The sequence below is a fragment of the Ictidomys tridecemlineatus genome, chromosome 5 (genome assembly GCF_052094955.1).
Source record: "Ictidomys tridecemlineatus isolate mIctTri1 chromosome 5, mIctTri1.hap1, whole genome shotgun sequence".
NCBI lineage: Eukaryota > Metazoa > Chordata > Mammalia > Rodentia > Sciuridae > Ictidomys > Ictidomys tridecemlineatus.
The window spans coordinates 4,291,503-4,303,739 of NC_135481.1; the positions used below are offsets into that span (position 1 = coordinate 4,291,503).

The window sequence follows — 12,237 nt, forward strand, 5'->3', positions numbered from 1 at the left end:
AAATAGAATATTTAAAGGCAGTATGGAAAAAATCCTGAAATGAAGAAAGTCATAAATCTGGAGATTAAACTAAGGCAAATAGGACAGATATGTATTAAAGTTACAGTGAATCAAAAAGAAAGAGAAAATTAAAACAAGAAAAGTATGTTCAAGTTTATTTCATATTTAACTATATTCCTTCAGAGTATAAAGTTAAGATATTTTACCTAGAAAATCCAAATGACATGATCTATGAAAACATTAAAGTTAATAAGTTTTGCATGTAAAATCAAAAGTAAAAATAATTTACTTACATATAACAGCAATATAGAGTTATATAATGCAAAAAAATAAAGTATTATTATTTTATTCTAATTCATTATGAATGATAGCAAAATGCATTTACAAGTCATATTAATATATAGAGCACAATTTTTCATATCTCCGGTTGTACACAAAGTAGAGTCAAACCATTTGTGTCTCCATACATGTACTTAGGATAATGATGACTATCACATTCCATCATCTTTTATACCCACATGCCCCCTCCCTTCCCCTTCCTCCACTTTGCTCTATCCAGAGTTTGTCTAATCCATCCATGCTCCCCCCCACCAACCCCATTATGAATCAGCATCCTTATATCAGAGAAAACATTTGGCATTTGTTTTTTTGAGATTGGCTAACTTCACTTAGCATTATATTCTCCAGCACCATCCATTTACCTGCAAATGCCATGATTTTATTCTCTGTTAATGCTGAATAGTATTTCATTTTGTATATAACCACATTTTTGTTATCGAGTCATCAACTGAAGGGCATCTAGGTTGTTTCCACAGATTAGCTATTGTGAATTGTGCTGCTATAAACATTGATGTGACTGTGTCCCTCTAGGATGCTGTTGTTACATCCTTTGGGTATAGACTAAGGAGTGGGATAGCTGGGTTAAAAAGTGGTTCCATTCCCAGTTTTCCAAGAAATTTCCATACTGCTTTCCATATTGGCTGCGCCATTTTACAGTCCCACCAGCAATGTATAAGTGTGCCTTTTTCCCCACATCCTTACCAACATTTATTGCTGTTTGTCTTCATAATAGCAAATAGAAATCTTAGAGTAGTTTTGATTTGCATTTCTCTAATTGCTAGAGATGACGTTGAACATTTTTTCATATATTTGTTGATTGTATATCATCTTCTGAGAAGTGTCTGTTCAGTTCCTTGGAACATTTATTGATTTGGTTATTTGGGGGTTTTTTTTGGTATTATGATTTTTGTGTTCTTTATATATCCTAGAGATTAGTGCTCGATCTGATGTATATGTAGTAAAAATTTGTTCCCAAATTGTAGGCTCTCTATTCACCTCACAGATTGTTTCTTTTGCTGAGAAGAAGCTTTTGAGTTTGAATCCATCCCATTTATTGATTCTTGATATTAATCCTTGTACTATAGGAATCTTATTAAGGAAGTTGGGGCCTAATCCAACGTGATGAAGATTTGGGCCTACTTTTTTTTTCTTCTAAAAAAGTGTCTCTGTTTTAATTCCTAGGACTTTAATCCACTTTGAGTTGAGTTTGGTGCATGGTGAGAGATAAGGGTTTAATTTTGTTTTGTTGCATATGGATTTCCAGTTTTACCAGTACCATTTGTTGAAAAGGTTATCTTTTCTCCAATGTATGTTTTTGGCACCTTTGTCTAATATAAGATAACTGTAGTTACGTGAGTTTGTCTCCTTGTCCTCTATTCTGTACCATTGATCTACTAGTCTACTTTGGTGCCAATACCATGTTGTTTTTGTTACTGTTGCTCTGTAGTATAGTTTAAGGTCTGGTATAGGAATGCAACCTGCTTCCCTCTTCTTTATAAGGATTGCTTTAGCTAGTCTGGGTCTCTTATTTTTTCAGATGAATTTCATGACTGCTTTTTCTATTTCTAAGAGGAATGTCATTGGGATTTTGATTGGAATTGCATTAAATCTGTATAGTGCTTTTGGTAGTATGGTCATTTTGACAGTATTAGTTCTGCCTATTCAAGTTCATTCTCAAATATTTTTTGAGGCTATTGTTTTCCTTGTTTCCCTTTCAAAGGATTTGTCACTGATATATAGAAATGCTTTTGATTTACAGGTGCTGATTTTACATCCTGCTACTTTGCTGAATTCACTTATTAGTTCTAGAAATTTTCTGGTGGAATTTTTTGTGTCTTCTAAATATAGAATCATATTATTGGCAAATAATGCTAATTTGAGTTCTTCTTTTCCTATCTGTATCCCTTTAATTTCTTTCATCTGTCTAATTGCTCTGGCCAGTGTTTTAAGAACTATATTACATAGAAGTGGTAAAAGAGGGCATCCCTGTCTTGTTCCAGTTTTTACAGGGAATGCTTTCAATTTTTCTCCATTTAGAATGATGTTAGCCTGGGGTTTAGCATAGATAGCACTTCCAAACTCATTCTATGAAGCCAGTATCACCCTAATTCCAAAATCATGCAAAGATACATCAAAGAAAGAAAACTTCAGACCAATATCTCTAATGAACATAGATGCAAAAATGCTCAATAAAATTCTGGTAAATTGAATACAATAACATATCAAAAAGATAGTACACCATGATCAAGTGGGGTTCATCCCAGGGATACAAGATTGGTTCCACATACTACGGAAATCAATAAATGTAATTCATCACATCAATATAATTAAAGATAAGAACCATTTGACCATCTCAATAGATGCAGAAAAATCATTCAACAAAATATAGCATCCCTTCATTTTCAAAACACTAGAAAATCTAGGGATAACAGGAACATATATCAACATCATAAAAGGTATCTATAATATAGTATTATTAGCTATAGAAATATAAATAAACATATTTTAAGAACCAAATATAACAAAAGATTTTCCAAGACTATTTAGAAGCAATTCAATATTTCATTGAAAAATGGCAAATTTTTGTTTCCTTAACTGCACTATATTCAGACAGTGTGTTAATCAGCTTTTTGTTACTGTGACAAATACTCAAATAATCAACTAATGAGGAAAGGTTTATTTGGGCTTATGGTTTCAAAGATTTCAGTCTATGGTTGGCTGGTTCCATTGCTTTGGGCCCAAGGTGAGGCAAAGCATCCTGGTGGTAGGGTGACAGAAGAAAGATGCTCAGCTCAGGGAAAGCAGGAAACAGAGATAGTAGCAGAAGAAAGGCTCTGGAACAATAAATGGCCTTCCAAGGCATGACCCTAGTAAGCTACTTCTTCCAACCATGCCCCACTCCCTACAGTTTGCACCACCTCTTAGTAGTACATTCAGCTATCAATTAACCCACTGATGATATTAGAGTCCTCATATACAATCACTTCCTCAATGCCCCACCTCTAAGCATTGCTTCACTGGAGACCAAGCTTTCAACACAAGAATTTGGAGGACATTGCAAATTCAAATCATAACAGGTAGCCACATTGAACTAAATACATAAAGATAAATAATGTACTCCAATCAGAATATCATGCTTAGTAAAATAAACCAATCGCAAAAAAAAAAAAAACAGAGGCCAAATGTTTTCTCTGATATGTGAATTCTGATCCATAATGGGAGGGGGCAGGGCAAAGAAAGAATAGAGGAACTTTGGATTGGGTAGATGGGAGTAAGGAGAGAGGAGTGGGTATGGGGATAGGAAAGGTGGTGGAATGAGAAGGATGTCATTATCCTAGGTATACGTATGATTTCATGAATGGTGTGACTCTATATCATGTATAACTAGAAAAATGAAAAGGTGTGTTCCATTGGTGTACACACACTCTGTGTATGCATTCTGAAATGCATTCAGCTGCTGTGTATAACTAATTAAAACAAATAATTTTTTTAAAAAATTGAGAAAATAAAGATGATTTTTAAAAATGGAAAAAAAAGTGAAATAATGAACTCCAATCAAGATACAAACAGTGCTTCTTAAGGGACTTTTCAAAATGATTCTATCATTTATATTGAAACACAAAGATCCAAGAGTAGCCATGAGAGATCTGGAAAGGAATACTAAGATTGGGAACTTTTCTGTAAGTGATCAGGGCCATTTTATTCGTTTTCATTTATCTGAAACAAATAGCTACAAACATAGTGGCATAATACAAATGCATTTATAGTCCAATGATTTCTGTGACTCAGGTATGGCTTGGCTGGGTCCTCTTCAGGCTCCGACAAGGCTGCCATTGAACAGTTAGATGAGATTCATTCTTATCCAGGAGGTTGGCTGGGAAACTACTTCTGAACTCAGTCATGCTATTGGCAGACAAAATTCATTATTATCTGATACTATAGAGCTAATGGTTCCTGGCTTCTTGAAGACCAGAGGAGAACCATGCATGATGGGGCATGCCATAATCCCAGTGACTTGGAGGCTAAGGTAGGAGGACTGCTAGTTCAAAACCAGCCTGGGCAACTTAGCAAGTCCCTTTCTCAAAATTAAAAATAATAAAAGGTTCTGGATGTAGCTCAGTAGAGGAGAATATCTGTTTTCATGAAAGACCCTCTTTTGAAGAGCATTTAGTCAGAACCACTCAGGGTAATCTCTTTCTGTGTTAACTTGAAATCAGCAGGTTTGTTATCATGATTATACTTACATAATACATTCACCATTTCCATATAAAGTAATTTAATCAAGACATGGGTAGGTTGTGTTTGATTGGCTACAACCAAATCACAGGTTCTGGCCACACTCAGGTGGAAGGAATTACACAAATGCTTCACTAATAGGAGGGCACCTTGGGCATTGTCTGCCACCATTAGAATGTTTGAAAGCATGTCATAATTGTAACAAGCACAAATCTACATATTTGTAGTTACCTAGTAGTAATGCTGTGACAACAAATCATAGAATTTTAAAAACTCAATTTGGAGAAGAATCCATTGCATGTAAGGACAACTGGAGAGAAAAGTAAAACTCATATAAGAAAATTTGATGTTGGCTCAGAGAACAAGTTCTCAAGGATGACATAAAGGACACCACAATAAAACAATAGGTTGATGAATTCAATTTCCCTAAAATTAAGGCCTTTTTGCATGAATGGGTGCCATAAAGAAAATTTAAAAATGCTTTCCCAAGGAAAATTTAAGAATAAAATGGAGGCTTTTACTGTGCTATGGATTGCTTGCTAATTATCAGGACTGGGTGCCTTTTTTTCTTTTCTTTAAGGAGTAGTGACATTAGGTGATTTTTCAAAAGACTCCAGGGTAGGCATATCTATAAGAGGAAGAGAAGAGAGAATCATCAGAAGAGGAAATAAAGTGATATTGACAAGAGATTCAAAGGATGTTTTTGATGCCTAAGGTGTAACAAAGAATTGAGGGTATCTGTGACACAGAATAAATAAGGGCTTTGAAATGGTATACTCTGAGAACAATGCTGAGGCATCCAGGAAGATGTGGCTAGAGACCCTGGAGCAGTTACAATGCTGAAAACACATTTATGAGCCTCCAACCTTTCCGCTAAAATGGGATGACAAATTCAGATGGGATTATCTCAAAGACATCCACATTAGAAATATATTAAAGAGCTCTATAAAAATTTTTCTTTTCTTAATTTTCTGGGAAGATATCTCTTCCTGAAACAAGATTATGCTTTTAAAAAGAGGATAATTTTTGTTGGCAAATTTTAAGACAGAAACCTAGAATTTTAATATTGTAAGTTTGCTTAAATACATGTTATTTTGTGAATATAGCCCAAAGGATGTTATCCAGCAGTTGCTGAACACTTTTAGAAAAAAATAACACTCCTATCACCTTCCTTTTTTAGTAACAATTTATTATCTGCCTAAGGATTCATTAATATGATGTTATTTCAGGCATAAAATTCAGTGAAATTTAAAGGTCTTTAAAGTCACCATGCCCTTTGATTTTACAATAAAGTAATTGCATAAAGCATAAGTGTAGAATAATTTTACTTTCTCTGAAAAACATGTACATGTACCTTAATATAGATTTTTTTTAAATAAAATGACTAGAAAATTGTTCATGATATTTCTGGGTCAGAGTATCTCTATAATCTCTGGCGAGCACACTATCTTTCTTTTGTGAATGGTATCCCCTCTTCTGGAAATTGATCTTCCATCCACTGCCTCCCTGGAAACTGTCCTTTTCTTTCATGAATCTTCCCAAGTTGAAGTATAATTGTCCAATAACAAGCAGTCATCCAATCTAGACCAACTGTCACGTCCCACGTGACTGGCTTTGTTGCTGTTTTTGACTTGTCTGAAATTGACCCTGTGGAGAGTCCTTCTTGGAATCAGAGTAAATGTGTATCCTTCTGTCCTTAGTTCTAGGAATTTTCAGAGAAAGAATTTATGAACAAAGGAAGGAAAGAAGGGGAAAGAAAAGGAAAGTCCTAACTGTTTCACTGTGATACTTCAAAACAACTTTATAATTTCTCTTTATAGTCACCCTTGATCTGGGGAAAATTATTATTAATAGATTCAGTGCTAAAGGGCAATTGTGTAGGATGAATTGCTGCTTAATAAAATAATTAAAGCAAGTATTTGGAACTTGAAATCTATGCTTCAGCTTTAGGCTTTCCTCTGAATATGTTTAGAGGAACCATGTTCAGGAGTTATTTTACAGCCTCCCATTCATGAACAACAACAGGATTTTGGCGTTCCTGCCTCCTTGCACTATGACAGAGTCAGGCACACTTCCATTCATGTACCCATCACTGGGACTCTGATGCCTCCTTCTAACATTGATAGTGTCATGTACACCTTCACTTTTATACTCAATACAGCTGCTGCTGCTGCCTTTCTCCTGCAAAGCACCTACTTCCAGGTAAGTCAGAACCATAGTCATAAAAAGGAAAAGAAGTCAGGGCACCCAGTGTCCAGGGTGATGGCTGACTATAGGTCGTCCAAGAAGATCTCTTGAGTTAGGCAAATAAATATGCTGATCACTGATGTGAAGAGTCTTATCCCCTCAAGTAGTGAGAAAGCAGATGGATTTGCTAAACTGAAATGTGCGTCTGGTCTGGAATTGTCCATCTGGTTCTTCTTCAGGAACTTACAATGGTGGTAATTTCATGAATTATTCCATTCTTTGAATATTCTATTTGGGCTGTCTTCATAACTCTAAAATGTGATTCATTACATTTTATTTTTGTTTGTTTTCTCATACAGTTTTAACTGAAGTTTTACGTAAAAATTAATGCACATTTTAAAAATAACATAATTCAGGGCTGGGAATGTGGCTCAAGCTGTAACGAGCTCGCCTGGCATGCGCAGGGCACTGGGTTCAATCCTCAGCACCACATACAAATAAAATAAAGATGTTGTGTCTACCGAAAACTGAAAAATAAATATTAAAAAATTCTTTCTCTCTCTTCTCTCTCTCTTTAAAAAAATAACATAATTCAATAATATTTTTCCAGAAAATGATATAACTCTGACATTAACAATATTTATAAAAATATTTTTGAGGGTCTTTAAAAATATATTTTTAGTTGTAGATGGACACAATACTTTATTTAGTTTACACAATGTTAATTTAGTTTTATTTGGTGCTAGGGATTGAACTCAGGGCCTCACACATGCTAGGCAAGTGCTCTACCACTGAGCTACAACCTCAGCCCTATTTTTGAGGTATTTTATTGCTTCAGGTTAATTATCCTGATTGTTTTGTACTGAAATTCTAATTTGCAAAAATTTTAAATGTTTCTCAGAAAATGATCTCAAAATTGAGGTTTCTACCATCAGTCCTGAATGTTACTGTAATAGAATAACACATCCTGCAAAAATATTTTAGTTTATTGAAAGTTTTCATGTGGACTCAAGTTTACCTGTATTTTATGTAAAGTTGGGGCTATGGTGATGATCAGTTCACTCAGCAAACACTAACTGGTTGCTTGTGACTAAGCAGTACTAGTGAACAAGAGTGATATATTCTATATCTTCAACATTTTATTGTTTTATAAAAACAAAATCATCATGGGGCAGGGTGGCACATGCCTCTAATCAAAGTGACTGGGAAGGCTAAAGTAGTAGGATCACAAGTTTGAGAGGTCTTAGCAACTTAAGCTCTTGTCTCAAAGTAAAAAGATTTTAAAAGGGCTGAAAACGTAGCTCCGTACAGCACCCCTGTGCTCAATCCTAGTTAGTACCAAAATATAAATAAATCATTAGAACTCTTGGGAAGGAGGGGACAGGAAAGGCTTCTTAGGGAACTAAGTAAATTTTAAGCTGATATTAAAAAATAGTAGCTACTTGGATACAGAAAAAGGTAAAAGAAGAGCATTGTAGGCAGAAGGGGAGGAAATAAGTAGCCTTTGGGGAAAGATCCCGCAGGTCTGAGGACTGGGATAGATGCCAAGAATGTAGAGAACAAGGAGTGTTTAATACAGAATGTTGTGGACCACAGTAAAAATGTGATGATTGTACAAGGACAAGATATTGGTGAAGGATTATAAAGGGAAGAATATGATGGTATTTGCATTATAATAGATTCTCTTTGCGCATGGTTTGGAGCAGAACAAGACTGTCATTAAAAAACAATCTTGGGATTATGACAGGAGATGTGGTAGCCTGGAGGATATGAGGATGATGTTGCAGCTGAAACCATTAAGAAGAAAGGAAGAATAGTCCAAAATGCCTTCTGGGTTGCCACCTTGAGCAAGAGATCAGAGGACCTGAATGAGAACCAGATATGGGGGAGGGGGGTTGGTGTGGGGGGCAGTGGGGGGGATTCTATTCTGGACATGATGACTTGCAGACACTGCAAGGCTTTTTCCAGCAGACTGAGAGGTGGAGGATTTGAATGGGGAAGATGAGTAGAAACAAAATCTCAGAAGGAGGTTACCTAGGAAATAAATGAATAGAGATATTTTAGTATGAAACATATAGCACATACAAATGTTACCCCTAGGGAAAATTATGGAATCTCTAGTAACATCTACATTGTTCCCAACCCCTTTATGGCATGGCTTTGCTTTAGTAGGAGAGAACAGAGTGCCTTGCAATTCTTTTTTCTTTTAGGTGGACACAGCCTAAGTGCTACAGTCTTACAGGATGAGATAAATATAAAATTTGTAAATGAGAAGTGTAAAGTTGTTAAGCTGAAATTCATGATATTACAATAAAAAGGCAATATGGTTACACAAGTTTATGTATGATATGATAGCTGTTTTATTATTGGGGGGAAAATTCTCCTTAAAATAACCTTGGATCTGTTTGATGGTTACTACCCTTGATTTTAAACTTATGCAACATACAAATAGAACTTGATAATGATAGTTCATCAAGTCAAGGCCTGTCAAGGGGTATTTGTGCATGTATGTCACCTCAAGAAATTAATATATCTATTTTTGTGTCCTTTACAGTAAACCAGAAATGCCATGCAAAGCCATGAATACTACAAAAGTTCAGTTTGAGAATACCAACATTTTGATCACTTACCTGATTTGATATTATTGTAGTTGTACATTTTTATACAAGTTGTTCGTTTTTGTTTTCTGTTTTCAAAACAAATTATAAATTAGTTCCCCCAAACCATTTGTTAACCCATGAAAGTTGCCTTAATTTTGACAATATTTTGTTACAGGAGATTATGTTGTCATGACTATATATTTTGAATTGAGCAGAAGAATGGGATACTTTACTATTCAGACATACATTCCCTGTATACTGACTGTGGTTTTATCCTGGGTGTCATTTTGGATTAAAAAAGATGCTACGCCAGCAAGAACAGCATTAGGTAAGTGTGAAAAAAAGTCTTCCACCATTTTGTATGATTTTAATTCAGAGATATTTTTAAGGTACCTACAATTAAAGAGATTTGGTTCAAAGCAATTGATCTAATTTGAGAGTTACTTAACCATGCTTAGAATATTTTTTGAAGTATCTAAGTTAGGTTGTTCTTTCTGACAATGAAATTTCATGTGTGCTACTTAATTTAAGACAGATTAGGTGTTTGGAATAAATCACCTGCATAATCTGTTACTAAGCCTTAAGATTAATGCCATCAAAAAATGTAGTTTCATTTTGTAACCTGCCAACTTGAAAGTCTCATTCAGTTTCAGAAAATAAAACTTCCTTCAGACATTTGAGGATGAAAGACACTGTATTGGTAAAATAGTTTCTCAATCAAAGAAGTTCTACTTAGCAATTTTGACAGCAAATAAGAAAATAATCATTCTTTCCAGCTATAATCCACATATGAAAGCTCAGTCTTTTCATGAGTTTTCTGTGGTCCTCAAAATCCTATTAACACAAAATTATAGTAATGTTAGCTTGTTCAACATTTTATATCAGGTTTCTATGGTTAAAATTTCACCTAACTTTCAATGTTTTTATTTGTGGTAACAGGTAATAGTATGATAATGAATATAGAGGTTATTTCCCCCAAAAAAATAGTTTCTTCAGAAAAGGGGAAGCTGCCTCAATTCCAAATCCTCACAAAGTCTCTCATATTACATTATGTTTTCCCTGTGATTTTTTTATTCTTTATTTGACAGTGAAGTACTATTTGCTGAGATTAATTACCCTGCAATATCTTCTGCCAATATTGGTTTCACATTCTTATAGAAAATACATGATAGAATTGGTAAATCAGCAGGCAATGATATGAACATAAATTTAGCAACTACTATTGGACTTATATCCTCATAATTACAAATATTAGTTATCATTATGAGCCAGCCCTGATTCAGTTTTGCTTTCTATGGTTTCAGTGGCCCACAGTCACAATAATCCAAAAATATTAAATGAAAAATCCAAGAAATAAATAATTTATAAGTTTTAAATTTTACACCATTCTAAGTAGCATAATGAATCTTGCACCACATCATGTCATCCCACCTGGAATGTGAATCATCCCTTTGTCCAGAATATTCATAGTATATATACTCCTCACCCATTAGTCACTTAGTAGCCATCTCAGTTATCAGGTCACTTATAATAGTATCAAATTACTTCTATTCAAATAACTCTTATTTTACTTAGTTATGCCTCAAAATGCAAAAGTAGTAACACTGGCAATCTGAATATGCCAATGAGAAGCCAAAAAATACTTACTTTAAGTGAAAAGATGAAAGTTATTGATAATGAAAAAGTCAATAACTGACTTTTTAAAAAACAAATCATTATTAATAATGATTTCAGACATATGCTGAAATCACAACACCTATATCCTCACCTCAATTCATCTCATCATGTAGACATTGCATTATCTCACATTATCATAGGAAGAGGAAGTTTAGTACAGTGTAATGAGATATTTAAGAGAAAAAGAACATTCAGATAATTTATTATAGTGTATTGCTATCATTGTTCTACACTCTTATTAGTTATTATTAATCTTTTACTGTACCTAGTTTATAAATAAAGCTTTATCATAGATTTGTCTGTATAGGGAAAAAACAGTGTATATAAGGTCTGGTAATATCTGCAGTTTTGAGTATCCACTAGAGGTCCTAGGATATAACTCCTGTGGATAAGGAATATGCATAAACAAGCACACATAAAAATCAGTAAAAGGATAGAGGATCTACACAATACTATCCATGTCTGTGACTATTTGATATTATAGAACCCAAAATCCATCATATAAATGGACTTCAACTTGTGTCTTCACTATACTCAAAAAAAAAATAATTTACATGGATCAAAGATTTATGGCAAAGCTAAAAATGTGAATATTCTTGAAGAAAAAAATAGGAGTTTGATATTGGGTTAAATAAAAACTTCTTAGACTAGAAACAAAAACAAAAAAAGAAAACTTTGAAACATTTATGACATAAAAATATCTTGACCAAACAGGGGAGTTTTTGCTAGGGGAGTCAATAATATAACATCATGAAGATTTGTTTTTTATACACAATAAAGGTATCATCTCCAATGTACTCCCTCTTTTTTTCTTTTTTAATGTTTTTGATGTACAGAAATTTTTATTTATGAATCTTTGTATTGATGGTTTCTGGTCTAAATATGCTGTAAGTATGGGTACTTTTCAATTTTGTAGTAGAATGATTATTTTTAATTTCATAAAGTAATACCTAGAATATCCAAGATACTATCAAATATCACCCATTATACAAGAAACTATGTCAATATTGAGATGACTCAGATAGAATTATCTGACCAGGATTTTAAAGTAGCAGCATAAACATGCTTCATTGATGAATTACAGATACACAGGAGCTATGTAAAAAAATAAAATAAAATAAAAAGCTTCATCAAGGAAGTAGAGGATATAAGGAGAACCAAGTGAAAGTTTTAGAATCAAAGGTATCCATACCAGAAT

General features: G+C 34.0%; 1 protein-coding gene across 1 annotated transcript in view; it reads left to right on the plus strand.

Moving 5' to 3' along the window:
• The window catches only part of Gabrg3 (gamma-aminobutyric acid type A receptor subunit gamma3), a 581,387-nt gene that overhangs the window by 553,576 nt on the left and 15,574 nt on the right, over window positions 1-12,237 (plus strand). The window contains exon 7 of the mRNA XM_021728962.3: window positions 9,538-9,690. Within this exon, the coding sequence (XP_021584637.2) occupies window positions 9,538-9,690 (153 nt within the window). The remainder of the gene's footprint in view (window positions 1-9,537; window positions 9,691-12,237) is intronic.